At 36.8% G+C, this 16,316-nt stretch overlaps 1 protein-coding gene across 3 annotated transcripts in view; it reads right to left on the reverse strand.

The window, feature by feature from the left end:
* LOC107832518 (regulator of nonsense transcripts UPF2) overlaps positions 1 to 10,627 on the reverse strand; it is a 29,740-nt gene extending 19,113 nt beyond the window's left edge. Inside the window, exons 1-4 of one of the 3 annotated variants that reach the window (XM_016660381.2) lie at positions 10,370 to 10,627; positions 1,899 to 1,993; positions 1,647 to 1,734; positions 803 to 1,005 (exon numbers count right to left, since the gene is read on the reverse strand). In XM_016660381.2, the coding sequence (XP_016515867.1) occupies positions 803 to 1,005; positions 1,647 to 1,734; positions 1,899 to 1,961 (354 nt within the window). In that variant the 5' untranslated portion in view covers positions 1,962 to 1,993; positions 10,370 to 10,627. Of the gene's footprint in view, positions 1 to 802; positions 1,006 to 1,646; positions 1,735 to 1,898; positions 2,014 to 10,369 lie in introns of all 3 variants that reach the window. The other 2 variants (XM_016660380.2, XM_016660383.2) reach the window with 2 other exon arrangements.
* Between the last annotated feature and the right edge of the window lie 5,689 nt (positions 10,628 to 16,316).

Genomic DNA, 16,316 nt, shown 5'->3' on the forward strand with positions numbered 1-16,316 from the left:
TATAAAGGCAGTGGTAATAAAGGCAACCTAGAGTAGGGTAAATATCATGAACTGAACAATAAAACAAAACTAGATTCTCAAGAATGAAGATGCCAAGTACAAAAAAGAAAGATGGTCTGAAGACTGGGTAAAAAAGCTCAATTCGTCGTCAGTTATAGGGAGCACGTCACTACAGACAAGAAGCTGAGTCTCACCAAAGAAAAATTGCAGAAGTTAATGGAGAGAGGAAACTCCTGGTTTCGCCTCTGGACAGAATTAACAGCATAAAGCAAAGGTGAAGTTTGAGGGTCCAATCATCTGTCTTTCGAGTTATTCTCATTAAATCCCGAGTTCTCTATGAAGATTTAATTAATCCTAATCTTCACTTTGACAAAGTTCTCCTTCAATTCTTGTCAAAATTTTCCTTCTCAAAATAAATTCCTCAAAAAAGATCTAGTCAGACTTTTGACAAATTTCAGCACCGTAATACGTACACTCAACAACTTCCTTTTGGCCAAGAAGTCCGTTCTCAGCCAAATACCATCATCCGCAGGGGACAGCAGGATTTTGGAACAACACAGTTTTTTTTTATAAGGTATTGGAACAACACAGTATACACCCTTAAAGCTATTATCATTTGTACCGACCAGTACCGTATGAAGTTTAAAAGGTATGGCTTTTGTAAGCAACTACCTAAAAATTCCAGAAGAGAATCTTGCACGGTATCTTAAATCCAGGCTAGCAAACACAAGGCACAAGCAAAATTGTTAGAAAAAATATACTGTTGACATTAAAACAAAGCAGAGATCAAGCAAGTAACTACCTGCACTGCAGCTTGTATGTCTGTGGACCGAAGCTTTGCATCACATATAGCAGTCACTGCTTCACTTACAAACTTGCTTAAGTTGACACCGCGCAACTCTTCCATCAAACCTTCTCGCTGCTCTTCATTAATCTGTTTTAGCTTTTTAATAACTGCAGTATTGCGCTTAATACTAGAATCCAACGTCCTGAGAAAACCAGTGTCTGAAACAAAAAATCAGTAGGTCAGCCTCAACCAAACTGTACCCATATGTTTAAAGTTGAAAAAAAAAGTCCAAATCAAGCCAAGTTCACAAACTTCCAAGTAGATATACATGTGCTAGCAAGCGCTAGTATAGGAGTAGAGAATATATATTCATTGACCACAAGAAAGAATCACCTCTTAGAAATCAACTAGAGAAAAATAAAATTGAATATGCACAAGTCACTAAAACAACTTTATCCTTGTTGCCACTTATTACCAGGAAAGAAAAACATATAGAACATGAATGAACGGAAGTGTATTCTTAAAATGTTGAGTCCACAAACTATTCAATTCTGGGATCAAAGTTCTGAGGCTACTAACAAAGTATCATAGAAAATCAAGTTGTAATTTACTATTTCCACTTGGCATGCAATTTCTCACAAGGATAAAAAAATGTATCGGCATTTGAATATTCAAAAATTACCTTATCGTTACATGTCAATTCTCATGTTTACTGCTTACAAGTTCATGGAAAGTATAAAGAAGGAAAAGGGAATGAGGAATGTGAGGAAGAAAATAATTAAATATATGGAGAAAAAAACTGGAATAAGGAAAATAATTGAATAACTAAGTTCATAAATAATACAAAACTCAGAGTAACCTGGCCTTTCTGGATTCAAATTAATCTGCCTCAGAGCCATCTTTGCCTCAACAGATTTTTTGTATTCCTCGTGACGAGCCACAGCCTCCTGCATGAAATATCGGCACAAACAATTGCAATAAAACAACTTAACTACAGTAAGAAAAGGACGGCCATAACACTATAAATTTTGTTGGAACTTCATCAAAGCTGTTGATTAACTATTTTACCAATGAAAATTAAGAAATCATTTCTTAAAGATAATGGCATTACCTCATCTTCATGTTTCTCCGGGTGTTCCACTCCAACACGACGTTCATCCTCAGGATGTTCCATCTTTTGTTTATATGACTGGCTGCAATCTTTAGCTATTCAAGAAGACATGAAACTAGTACAGTAAACGAAATTATTAATTAGCAGGAGTATTGATGATCACGTTCTCTTTATTTATAACAATCATGGTAGGTTAAAAAAAAATATTACAGATATTGAACATCTTCTGTATTTAACATGATGGACTTTGAAGAGCCCTACAGGACAGACTTTTACGATTAAAGAACTGCAAATAAAATCAACATGGAAACTTAAGATAGTTAGGACTTAGAACTGAATCCATTATTTGGTTAATAAAAAGGATTTACAAATGCTTTGGAAATTATGATTTACTTGACACTTGAGAATTCAGATGACGAATAATTATTTTATTGGCTGTCTTTTCTTTTGTTTTTTAAAGACCTTGTCGCCGTGTAAGTTTGATAATTAAATAGTAGTAAATAACCCTAATCCCATATGTATTAGGAGTAGGACATGTATTATATATATATAGGGCTCATTGTATCATTGTCAATATTAAGCAATAATATTTTTCTCTCGTGCATTCTCACATGGTATTAGAGCAATAGTGAGAAATTTATCGTTGTGCATCATTCCAGCGACTTCCGGGAAGAAAGACCTTGTCGCCGTGCAATTCTCCGGCGACTTAGGAGGTTGTCCGCAACAAAATCATTTTTCCTTAGTGTTGTGCAAAATCCAACACCACCAAAAGGTCCCTAAGACAGAGGCGACCAAACCCCAGAAAAAATCTCCGGGAAACGCCCTCCCACGCGCCGGTTAGAGGAGGGGTTCCGCCGGCGCGTGTGCCTGTTTCCGGCCATTTTCTGGCCGACCTTCTTCAGGACAGCCTTATCGCGAGGCTTTTCCGAGCCTACCCATCAAGTTTACATCAGATTCTGACGACTTTTTTATTTTCCGACGAGCTACAGTATTTCTGGTGTACAGTAACAGTGAAACAGTGATTTCCAAACAATTTTCTGACTTTTCCCGGCAGTGAACATTATAATGTCATTCTTATTAGAAGCCTTAGACTCACAATTTGTTGGATCCAATGCATTGAATCCAATCCAGATGGTTTCTTTACCGGATTATATTTAGTTCCTTCAGTACAAAGCACGTTTTCCAACAAATAGTAGCATGACTTGTGTCTCCCAATCTTCACCTTCTGAGTCTTGGGTCATTGATTCAAGTGCATCTGATCATATTTCTAGTAACAAATCTCTTTTCACTAGTATCTCATATTCTCAATTTCTTCCAACAGTCACAATGGCCAATGGGTCTCAAGCCATGGCAACTGCAATAGGTCAAGCAAGTCCACTTTCATCCTTACTTTTAGACTCAGTTCTTTATGTTCCTGGTAGTTCTTTTAATCTCATAGCCATTAGTCGCTTAGCCAAATCACGTAAATCTGCTGTTTTATTTCTTGATGACCTTGTTTTTATACAGGAACGCAGTACAGGGCGGATCATTAGTATCCGGATGTGAATCGGATGTACTTTATTACCTTATCCTTGCAAAATCACATGGACTCGCATCTTGTCTTCCTCCAATAACTTATCCCGTTACTGATTCACCAGATTTATTACATAAACGGTTAGGACATCTCAGTTTGTCAAAACTTCAGAAAATAGTATCTGGCTTATCTCACTTGTCCACTCTAGAGTGTGAGTCGTGTCAGCTCGGTAAGCATACTCGCTCCCATTTCCCGCGGCGTCTTGATAATCGAGCAGTCACCTTTTACTTTAGTCCATTCAAATGTTTGGGGTCCTAGTCGGGTCAGTTTTACCTTGGGATTCCGCTACTTTGTCAGTTTCATTGATGATTATTCCAGGTGCACTGGGATATTTTGATGAAAAATCGATCTGAGTTGTCTATTTTCCAGGCCTTCCACACTGAAATTCAAAATCAATTTGGGGTTTCTATCCGCACATTTCGTAGTGATAATGCCCTAGAGTATTTGTCTTCCCCATTTCAGCAGTTTATGAACTCCCATGGAATTATTCATCAAACATCTTGTCCGTACACATCCCAACAAAGTGGGGTAGCTGAAAGAAAGAATAGACATCTTATTGAAATTGCTCGTACCCTACTCATACAATCTCATGTTCCGCTGCGTTTTTGGGGGATGCAGTTCTTACATTTTGTTATCTTATTAATCGTATGACATCTTCAGCTATCCAAAATCAAGTTCCATTCTCTGTCATGTTTCCCCACTTACCTTTGTTCTCTCTTCCACCCGTGTCTTTGGGAGTACGTGCTTTGTTCATGACCTTACTCCAGGAAAAGATAAGTTAGCTCCTCGTGCTCTTAAGTGCATATTTCTGGGTTACTCGAGAACGCAAAAGGGATATCAATGTTATTCTCCTAACCTTCAGCGATATCTTATGTCTGCTGATGTTACCTTCTTTTAAACCCAATCATACTTCACAGGTCCAGTTAATCACTTAGATATTTCTGAGGTGCTACCAGTTCCTTCTTTTGGAGATTCAGTCTCATTCTCCCATTCATCTTCCTCCATAGCTCCACCACCTACAGTTCCAGTTGCAGCTCCACCACCTATAGCTCCAATGCTACCACCGAGTCCAGTGCCACCACCTAGTCTAGTCCCACCACCTATAGCTCCAATGCCACCAACTATAGCTCCAATGCCACCAACTATAGCTCCAAAGCCACCACCTAGTCCAATTCAACCTTCTACAGCTCCACCACTCCTAACTTATCATCGTCGTCTGCGCCCAACATCAGGCCCAGCTAATTCACGTCCTGCACCTGACCCTGCTAATACTGCGGACTTGTCTCCTCTTAATCAACCGATTGCACTATGAAAAGGTATACGATCCACACTTAATCCTAATCCTCATTATGTCGGTTTAAGTTACCATCATCTCTCATCATCCCATTGTGCATTTGTGTCATCTTTATCCTTTGTTTCCATCCCTAAGTCTACAGGTGAAGCATTGTCTCATCCCGGATGGCGAAAGGCTATGATTGACGAGATGTCTGCTTTACATACGAGTGGTACTTCGGAGCTTGTTCCTCTTCCTTCGGGTAAATCGACTATTGGTTGTCGTTGGGTGTATGCAATCAAAGTTGGTCCAGATGGCCAGGTTGATCGACTTAAGGCTCGTCTTGTTGCCAAAGGATATACTCAGATATTTGGACTCGATTACAGTGATACTTTCTCTCCCGTGGCTAAAATTGCATCAGTCCACCTTTTTCTATCCATAGCTGTTGTTCGCCATTGGCCTCTCTATCAGTTGGACATTAAGAATGTTTTTCTTCACGGTGACCTTGAGGATGAGGTTTATATGGAGCAACCACCTGATTTTGTTGCTCAGGGAGAGTCTAGTGGCCTTGTATGTCGATTGCGCCAGTCCCTCTATGGTCTAAAGCAATCTCCTCGAGCCTGGTTTGTTAAGTTCAGCACAGTTATTCAGGAGTTTGGCATGACTCGTAGTGAAGCTGATCACTCTGTATTTTATCATCATTCTGCTTCAAATCTCTGTATTTATCTGGTCGTTTATGTTGACGATATTGTTATTACCGGCAATGATCAGGATGGTATTAGTAAGTTGAAGCAACATCTCTTTCAGCACTTTCAGACTAAGGATCTGGGCAGATTAAAGTATTTTCTAGGTATTGAGGTTGCTCAGTCTAGCTCAGGTATTGTGATCTCACAACGGAAGTATGCCTTAGATATTCTTGAGGAGACAGGAATGACAGGTTGTAGACCTGTTGACACTCCGATGGATCCGAATTCTAAACTTCTGACAGGACAAGGGGAGCCTCTTAACGATCCTGCAAGATATAGATGGTTGGTTGGTAAATTAAATTACCTCACAGTGACTAGACCTGACATTTCCTTTCCTATGAGTGTTATGAGTCAGTTTATGGATTCTCCCTGTGATAGTCATTGGGATGCAATTATCCGCATTCTTCGGTATATAAAATCAGCTCCAGGAAAAGGCTTATTGTTTGAGGATCGAGACCATGAGCAGATCGTTGGATACTCAGATGCTGATTGGGCAAGATCACCTTCTGATAGACGTTCTACGTCTGGATATTGTATCTTAGTAGGAGGAAATTTGGTGTCTTGGAAGAGCAAGAAACAGAATGTGGTTGCTCGGTCTAGTGCAGACGCAGAATATCGAGCAATGGCTATGGCGACATGTGAGCTAATTTGGATCAAACAGTTGCTAAGGAGTTGAAATTTGGTGAGATTAGTCAGATGGGACTTGTGTGTGATAATCAAGTTGCTCTTCATATTGCGTCAAATCCAGTGTTCCATGAGAGAACTAAATACATCGAGCTTGACTGTCACTTTGTTAGAGAAAAGTTACTCTCTGGAGATATTGCTACAAAATTTGTGAAGTCGAATGATCAACTTGCTAATATTTTCACCAAGTCCCTCACAGGTCCTCATATTAGTTATATATGTAACAAGCTGGGTACATATGATTTATATGCACCAACTTGAGGGGGAGTGTTAGTTTGATAGTTAAATAGTAGTAAATAACCATAATCCCATATGTATTAGGAGTAGGATATGTATTTTATATATATAGGGCTCATTGTATCATTGTCAATATTAAGCAATAATATTTTTCTCCCGTGCATTCTCACACTTTTCACCTTTGAAAATTTCCAAAAAAAAAAATAATTTCACAAACGCAAAAGGGAGATTTACACCCCATGACAAAGTTGAAACCACTATCTCATGGAGAAGCACATAAGTAAAAATTCACTATAAAAAAGGAGAAAAAAGATACTTGAGTATACTCAAGTATTTGTGTACAACTTCCTTTATGCACAAGAGCAAACACAAAGCATTTGTTTTTGCTACTCAGTTCACAATTCCAAATGAGCGAATATGGTAGAAAAAAGGGCTTAGGTTTTTTTATCTGAAACAGGAACAGGAAAGCTTGAGACTCCATTTCGCTACAGAAGAATGGACATTGACGAGTACGAAAGGAGCAATATCAGTCATTTTCATTGGAAAAAAAATAAATGAAAATTCGACTAGTCATACCTACTTCGGCGACAGATGAAATTAGCCAGCCAATTTCCCGATGGAAATCATATCAGAATTAGGGCACGAAACAAATTAATCGTAAATTCAGAGTGGTTATCCAACGAGGATCAAGACAAATGAGTTGAATATAGAAAAATTAAGAAATTATATGTTACGAGTAACGATGTGATTAAGAAATTATATGTTACGAGTAACGTTTGATTTATACACAAGCAAATTGATTTGATCCAAAAATGATAAAGAGATACGATTAAAATTAAGATTTATTTGATAGGATTAAAATTAAGATTCATTTTTGGATCAAATAGCAACTTGGACAAAGAGTCAAAGTATGTGTTATCATTATTCACTTCCTTTTCCTAATTCCTTCTTTTATTTTTTTCTAAAAATATTTCGGTTTTAGTTTTTCATATGTAGTTTATTTGTTAGTGTCATAACTTTATATATTTAGGATGCTAATGTTTTGGTTTAGTTGGAGTAGCTAACTGATTATACAGATACTATTGATAGTTTGTGTCCACAAAGCAAAAATCACCATCTCAATTAATAGAGGACATAGAAGAAAAACATCATTATAATGTTTTCTAAGTCGAGATCGGAATCTCAAATTTCAAACATCTCTTTAAACATAAATAACAAATACTTATATTTATAGGTATATATAACTGTATCAAACATGTTCATGGGCTTCAGCTTTTAACAAAGATGATAAAAGAAATTTCAAGTTCCTTTTTAATATTTCAAAATTTTTAGTTTGTGAACATTTTGACAAGAAAAAATTTATGAAGAATAAAAATTAATTACCCAATTATTACACCGTCCAACATTTCTATCATTAGTGAAATAGAAAAGAAGAGGAGATAGGTAATTACTTCTATTTAAGTGAGTCAAATATTTCACTAATAATTTCGTAACAATAATTTTGACTTTATCCAATTTTTAAATTTTTTCTTAACTTGGAAACTATTGCGACATCACTAATGATAATTGAGATTTGCTCGCCGAAAATTCACAATTCTGCATTGTTTAGGTAAAACTTAGTCTGAAGCTTCAAATTTTATGAAACTGCACGTCAGGATATATGACATTCTTATCCTATAATTTAGTAATAAAAATTAAGTTCTAGAATCTGTCCAAGTTGATGTATGAAGCTTTGTGGTTGTTGAATAGTAATTATATTCCGAATCAAAATATCAACCCCCCAAGATTTCAAAATCCTACCACAAACGCCAAACAACTATATAGACTGTTTTTGGTAATATCAACACTTGCTTGAACCTTTTCTAAAAAATCAAGTAACACTTTCTTGAACCATAGCAAGTTAGCAACCCCCTTTTATAATCTTAAACGAACTTTCACCTAGAACAAAATTCACAAGTTCCAGAATCCAGGAGCCTATCCAATCAAATCGAGACGTGAAAAAGATAACCTTGGCAATTCCTATCACATTGATATGTTTTACACTAGAATTGAAGTTCATTGTGAACAAAACAAGATAAAGAAAAAATGGCAGGACATGGCCATGGGACGTGTGAGGACGTCGCAGGGCGTGGCCATGGCACGTGTCAGGACACGTCAAGACGTCGCAGGACATGGCCATGGCACGTGTCAGGACGTCGCAGGGCGTGGCCATGGCACGTGTCAGGACGTGTCAGGAAGTCGCAGGACATGGCAGGGTGTGCCCATGGCACGACGTCGCACCAAGCCGCACCGCGTCGCTCCACGTCGCACCACGTCTAGTGCTAGCCAATGCTTAGCAACATGCCAAGCGCAATGATGTTGGTGGTTGTTGGTGGCGGTGGTGGAAAGTCACGGTGATTCGAGCGGTAGCGACCGGCGACGGTTGGTCGATGCTTGGTGGTTGGCGGCGGTGGTTTCACATCGGAATCACTTGTTGTGGTTGCGACAATGGAGGTGCCTCGTGCTTATTGGTGGTTGGTCATCTATATGCTTTTATAATAATATTATGTATTTTACCCATTTTTTATCTATTTTTTATTACTTTTTATGCATTTTTTGTAATTTTAAATAGTTTTTATGTCACTTTTTTATAAAAATATTTCATCTTTTATGTGTTATATTATTACAAGATGTATTGGATTTCTCCATTGTTTTTTCTATATTTATAATAATTTTCATATTTTTTAGTATTTTATTAAGTATTTTTCGTTTTTTAATAAAAATATTTCAAAAGAATATTATTTTTTATAAAAAATATCGTTTACAATGTTTAAAAGTCATTTGTGAATATATTAGCTAAGTTGTACTTTGGTTTGTGCTATTTGGTGTTGTACATGTCTTTACCTTTGCTACCTACCTTTACTTCAAATAGTCGTCAGCAGATTCTTGTAGATGGATACGAATCCATTGGGTTTTGGGCACCCACAAATGCCAGAGAGCTTGCTGCTTATATTCAGTTTGAATATAATTTGGAAATTGCTCCTAATATAATCTCATTTTCATACCTTAATTATGGGTTGTCAAGTCTTTGTTTCCTATTCTCAAATTTGTGAAGTCGAATGATCAACTTGTTAATATTTTCACCAAGTCTCTCACTGGTCCTCATATTAGTTATATATATATAACAAGCTCGGTACATATGATTTATATGCACCACCTTGAGGGGAAGTGTTAGTTTGATAGTTAAATAGTAGTAAATAACCATAATCCCATATGTATTAGGAGTAGGACATGTATTATATATATATATATAGGGCTCATTGTATCATTGTCAATATTAAGCAATAATATTTTTCTCCCGTGCATTCTCACACTTTTCAACTTTGAAAATTTCCAAAAAAAATAATAATTTCACAAACGCAAAAGGGAGATTTACACCCTATGACAAAGTTGAAACCACTATCTCGTGGAGAAGCACATAAGTACAAATTCACTATAAAAAAAGGAGAAAAAAGATACTTGAGTATACTCAAGTATTTGTGTACAACTTCCTTTATGCACAAGAGCAAACACAAAGCATTTGTTTTTGCTACTCAGTTCACAATTCCAAATGAGAGAATATGGTAGAAAAAAGGGCTTAGGTTTTTTTATCTGAAACAGAAACAGGAAAGCTTGAGACTCCATTTCGCTACAGAAGAATGGACATTAACGAGTACGACAGGAGCAATATCAGTCATTTTCATTGGAAAAAAAATAAATGAAAATTCGACTAGTCATACCCACTTCGGCGACAGATGAAATTAGCCAGCCAATTTCCCGATGGAAATCATATCAGAATTAGGGCACGAAACAAATTAACCGTAAATTCAGAGTGGTTATCCAACGAGGATCAAGACAAATGAGTTGAATATAGAAAAATTAAGAAATTATATGTTACGAGTAACGATGTGATTTATACCGGAGACTTTTTGGGGCTTACCGTTTGATGATCGGAGATACCGTCGACGAAGAAAATAGTTGGAGCTGGAGAATCACCAAAAGGTGTAGTAGCAGTAGCAGTAGCAGTAGTTTAGTCGAATGGAGGATTCGCTGATTTTCTACTCTTGTATCTGCAAACCCCGGAACAGGGACAAGATTACAAGACCTGGATGTATGTTTATTTGAGCTCTTATAAATGATCCTCAACAATAGACTTGGAATTGTTTTTCATTTTTTCGGCTTTTCTGCAGTAATTTGTTTTCTATTTTTGCCCTTTTCTACTATTATATTTTCATTTTAGACTTTTCTTTTCAATGAATTGCCCGTAAATGGTTCAACGCCAATTCCAAAACGGACTTTATTTTCGTTCTTGATGATGCAAGAGAAAAATAGTTTCAGTTTGGCATAACCAGTGGCATATTTAGAATTTTTGGAATATGGATGCACAACTAAAATAGTAGAAAAAATTTATTAAGTGGGAATCGATTCATATTTCGAATAATTCAATATTCAAGCAAGTGCATCATTAGTATTTTTGGAGCATTAGTACCAATACATAATATTAGATAAATTCTAGAAAATATGTGCATAAAATATCTAGTTTGGCGAAAAGACCATGAATTCATGTACCCTATGATTTAGGCTATACATCCGCCCCTGGACATAACTTAATACTAAGGAAAAGTATATTATATCTTACTTTGGTGAAAGTAAACCTTCAAATATTTTAATATAGTAGTATTTAGTATATGTAATATAACAAACTTAACTAAATTATTTGCATTACATGTTTAGAGGATATTTAATTATTTTGAATTTTATTTTGCGTCAATGTAATAAATGAATGTTGCATTTACTTTAACGTCCATTGCTATTTTATATAATTAATTCTTCTTATACGTAAGCTTTAGTTTGGTTATATATATATATATGCAATACACAACTCTAAAACTTGTATATTAAAATATTTGAAGGTTTAGTTAAGCTTTAGTATACTAATTTTAGAGTTGTGTATTGCATATATATATATATATATATAACCAATTAACTAAAGCTTACGTATAAGAAGAATTAATTATATAAAATAGCAATGGACGTTAAAGTAAATGCAACATTCATTTATTACATTGACGCAAAATAAAATTCAAAATAATTAAATATCCTCTAAACATGTAATGCAAATAATTTAGTTAAGTTTGTTATATTACATATACTAAATACTACTAAAATATCAAGTATGTCTACAAAGGATATTTAAAAATAAATACATATAAACTATAAACAATATTAAATTCATAGGAGCAAAATGTTGTTTGTACATTTAACGTTAGATTAATCAATAAAATATAAAGTAGTCACTAGAGATTGTTTGATTGGTGCATTGTGCTTCCTTTTCAAAAGAAAAAATTAACTGACTGAATACTTAAGCAGTTTTTACATTACACATCAGTCCAAAATACTAGGGGCGTTAATAGTTCGGTTCGACAGATTATTTTATAAAAATTATAGCATATCAATTTTATGATTACTTTATTTTGTATAATCAAAATTGAATTTTTCAAGACTGTCTCAATCATTTCAGTTTCTTTTCAATGTCGGTACAATTCGGTTAATTTTTTATATTTCTTTCAAATATTATGTAAGAGTCACTAGTAGAAGTTAGAACGCAATAACATAAGTACTTGATGGGACTTTGGAAAACTATCCAGATACGTTTATTGTTTAAAAGACAATGAATCAAAGGAATATGAAAAATGATTAGAGCAGAGACACATCCCACTATTAATTCTACAACAGCTTCACACAAGTGAAAAGATATTAATCAAGTCAAGATTTAAGAATAGAGTATATGAAAAGATTAAGTATCCAACAAGAGAAATCTAAATCATATGAGAAAAAATATTATTTACCCCTAAAACGGTATATTTAAATTTGTTATGTAGGTTATACACAAGCAAATTGATTTGATCCAAAAATAATAAAGTGATAGGATTAAAATTAAGATTTAACAATTGAAATTAAAGAAGATAACAATCTTTGCTTTGATATCAGCGTTTCCGAGAGCTAAAGTGAAAATAATGATATAGTGAAAAGAAAGCCGTTAAATTGAGAGAAAAATAATAAAATATAGTTTTTTTTGTAGAATGTTTCATGTCTCTTACAATGGCTGTTAATCCTGCTATTAAAAGCTCTACTTAGGAAAACAAGATCCTAGGATCAAACTCCTCTTAAATGAGAATAAAAGTGTCAATGATAAATACATAATGACAGGTCTTGAATGCAAATACTCTCTACAACGACTGCTCATTTAATGCTAGGAAATATTTCCTCATTGAATGATATCTGATGGCCAACCTTTGAACTTCTATAACCGGCCATGTTCCTTTTAGAATCCGTCTGGTACCGATCACACACATTGCATCCGGCATTAGTCTTTTCTCGATTCATCTTTTGATTATCCTCAGTTTTACGTGTCATTTTACTATTCGGCCACCTGGCATCAACTGATTTTACTCCATACAAATAGTCCCCCTACTTTTTTGTGACACAACTTAGTGTTACCAAAAAGTAGGTGAAGATTCCTTTCTTGACGAGAAAGTTCTTGAGCAGTTTCTGACACTTAAAAGGATGCACGTCTTCTCGCATTTAATACCCCAAACACGTATTGCCCCGTGATTCAGTAAATATTTTTGCCGGTTCTTTAGGTAATCATTGCCATGATTTTGCTGTCTATAACTTCTCTTTTACTCATCATTTTTTACGTCTTCACTTTACAACTTTCATAAGCCTTCCCTTTTCTCTATATTTACTTAGAAACCTTTTACTACCTTCAACTTTCTCCGCAAGAACCTTTATTTCACAAACCTCTTACCACCATGTCTTCATACACTGCTTCCTTCGCTAATGCTGGTCTTTTTTTCGGCGGAGGCCCGAAGAAAAACAAAATCAAGGAGGTCAACGTTGAGTCTGATCCTCTAACTGTTAGAACCATCATACCTCTTCAACTCAACACTGCAAACGACCTTCAAGAAAAACCTCATTCTGCAACTTCTCAAAGCAACCGGTCTTGGCCAGTTCGTAGGTATCCCTCCTCCTTTCACCTTTCTAGTATCCCAACTGTGAAGGAGGATTGAAACTATCCCAATATTGAAATCCTCGTCCCAAATATGGTAGAGCAAGTTACATACTCCAAGGAGGGTTCACATATGTTTATACGTATCTCTTTACCTTGGGTATGTTCTCTTTAGGGTCGAGTGAAGGGCTCGATCCAAAAAAATTGGAGTTTTGCCACCGATATCAGGTCTGCTTAGCACAAGTAGACCTATCTATATGAGGGACGGTGGACTGCCTTCGTCAATTGTGCACAAAGATCGGGGAAACCCTAACTGTTGCACACATTTGGAATTGTTACTTTCCTAAAATTTTCTGTAGGGGAGTAATAAACATCAGCAGCATGGTCACCACGCTCTCCTTACCAGCGTAGATGACATCAATGACCATGGATGGATGGAACGGCTCGTCACTAATGCTACCAGTAATATCATCCCGACGATAACTCCACCCTTTCCCGAGTCGCAGAATATTTTTCGTAAGTTTTCGGTTACCTGCTTCCTTCATCCGTGAAAAGATCATTTCCCGCTTTTGCTGATTTTTTGCTTCCCTCGTTTTAGCTACCCGATGGGAACACCCACAGGTTCAAGGTCAGAACTAGTGGGTTCAGAAAATTTTGGATATATTGACTCCCAAAAAAAGTCGGTGGAAGGATATGGCTCCCAAGTATGGGTGAAAGTCAAAGATTCTTGGTAAGCCAAGTCCTTCTTTCTTTTGTCTTCATTTGAACATAAGAAATATCGTAAATAAATTTCTAACTCCATTTTTGTCTTATACAGGGATTTCGAGGGGTTCCGTCACCCACCCCTAAGTCGGCGCCTTAGATGACCCCAATGAGGCTAAATGGGTGTTATGCCCTTTACCGGAGTAGAGCTCGTGGATATTTTCGAGCCTCAGGTGATGGTGTCTCTTCTCAGAGTCCCAGTCCGAGAGCAAGAAACCTAAGAGAAAACACCCCTCCTCGACCAGGGCTTAAGAGAATATGGTAAAGAAAACACCAGTCGAGCCGACCACAGTGCCTACAATGGTCATCGATGACGAATGAGAAGCCAGTGATGAAGAGGCTTCCCTTCAAAGGAGAAAATGATCTTCATCGGCTCAACCAGTCGCTTAACCGGGGGAGCTCCAAAACCCAACATCAGGTGAAGTTGAGGCACTTTGGGGTGAGATGGGCTTAGTTAAGAATTGATGGGTTTTCAATGTCTTAGCCTTATGCTTCTTATGTTTTGATGATCTAACAAACTTGTCGTGAAGAACCAAATAGAGAACCTGGATATACATTTCATATGACCTGGTCGAAGTCTGAAGAAATCAGCAAATGGATGAACGACCACAGGGAGGAACACAATAGGGACCTGGTGATCTGGTTCCTTAGGGTTCTCCGACACAAGCACAAGTCAGTGACTATACGCAATCAACATAAAGAGAAACACAACAGGGACCTGCTCCCTTAGGGTTCTCTGACAGAAGTACAAGTCAAATACACAGCTGGAACGTAGCAGAAGAAAGTGACCATCTAGCAATTATCACAGAAGAGTAACACAACTAGAACATGGTCCATTGGTATGTCCTAACAGAAGTACATAGTCTACTATCCAGTTGGAACGCAACTGCCCAGAAGTGGTTGTACAGTCAGTACAACAGTCACTTCTCATTGGGAAGAAGCGTACACCAAGAGTTGACATCACTATCCATTGTGCTATCTTTTGTGATAAAACAACCTGGTGCAAGACACACCATTCTTTGTGCATTCAGTGATATTCTCTCAAGAAACAAAGTATTCATCCGGCATTGAAGTCACTGGTGAGTCAAGAACAAGAAGACAACTCCACTAAGGATCAGTTTCTTAATGAGTTTATGTACATCCGTAGTTGAGTTGTAATCTTGTTATTTGTTTGCCATTGTAATTCCTAGTTTGCTTTCTTAGAAGCGTTATCTTAGGAACAAATCAAAATTCGTAAACTTCTGAGTTTATGTTGTGACTAGGGATATTCATAAGTTTAAAGCCTTTGTAACTAGGATATTTATAGAGTGGCTTGTAGTGGTTGCATCACAAGTTAGTTTGAAGTCTTTGCAATAGGGTTTTTGCAAAGTGGCTTGTAATAGGGAGATTGCAAGTTAGTAGAGTTAAAAGCCTATAAGAGTAGGTCGTGGTTTTTTGATCCCCTTGTATGGGATTTTTCCACGTAGAAAATCTCCTGCCTTCTTTACTTTCAGTCTAATTCTAAGCATCACCTCATAGAGGACCAGGTACTCTATAGTTTGGTGGACTCATATAAACTAACAAGAATGTTTATTCTCGCTTCCCAGCCCTCATCGTTGTCTCCGGCTAAAAGAATTTGAACCCCGAGCCCTTTATACCTCCATCTACTGAGCAAGCAACAATCATCATTCCTTCTGCCAAAACTGCCTCTTCTCCTTCTACTCCAATAAATTCATGCCCACCAACACCAGCGCTCTTTCGCCACCAGCACCAACTGTATCTCATCTACCGGCATCAGCTGATGAGGAAAGGAATGCTTCTCCTCCTCATTCTCTTTATCACATGAACTTGGGTAGTACCTATGATATGCCTTCTCAAGATCCCCAAGGAAGGCAAAACGCCACTCTCTCAATCTCGAAGGAGTTCCATGTCCTCTCCAAGCCGGTGGAGATTTCCAATTACATAAAGCCAAGTGAAGGATTGGAAGAAAATGGGCTCCCTTTTTAGGGAGTGTTTGATAAGCAATAGCATGCACAGTGCGGCGCATGTATCATACTAGTTTCCTCCTATCTTATTTTCTACTTATATGTTGCAATAGTTATCCTAACATTAGCTTTCTCTTTATAGTCCAACC

The sequence above is a fragment of the Nicotiana tabacum genome, chromosome 11 (genome assembly GCF_000715075.1).
Source record: "Nicotiana tabacum cultivar K326 chromosome 11, ASM71507v2, whole genome shotgun sequence".
Classification (NCBI taxonomy): domain Eukaryota; kingdom Viridiplantae; phylum Streptophyta; class Magnoliopsida; order Solanales; family Solanaceae; genus Nicotiana; species Nicotiana tabacum.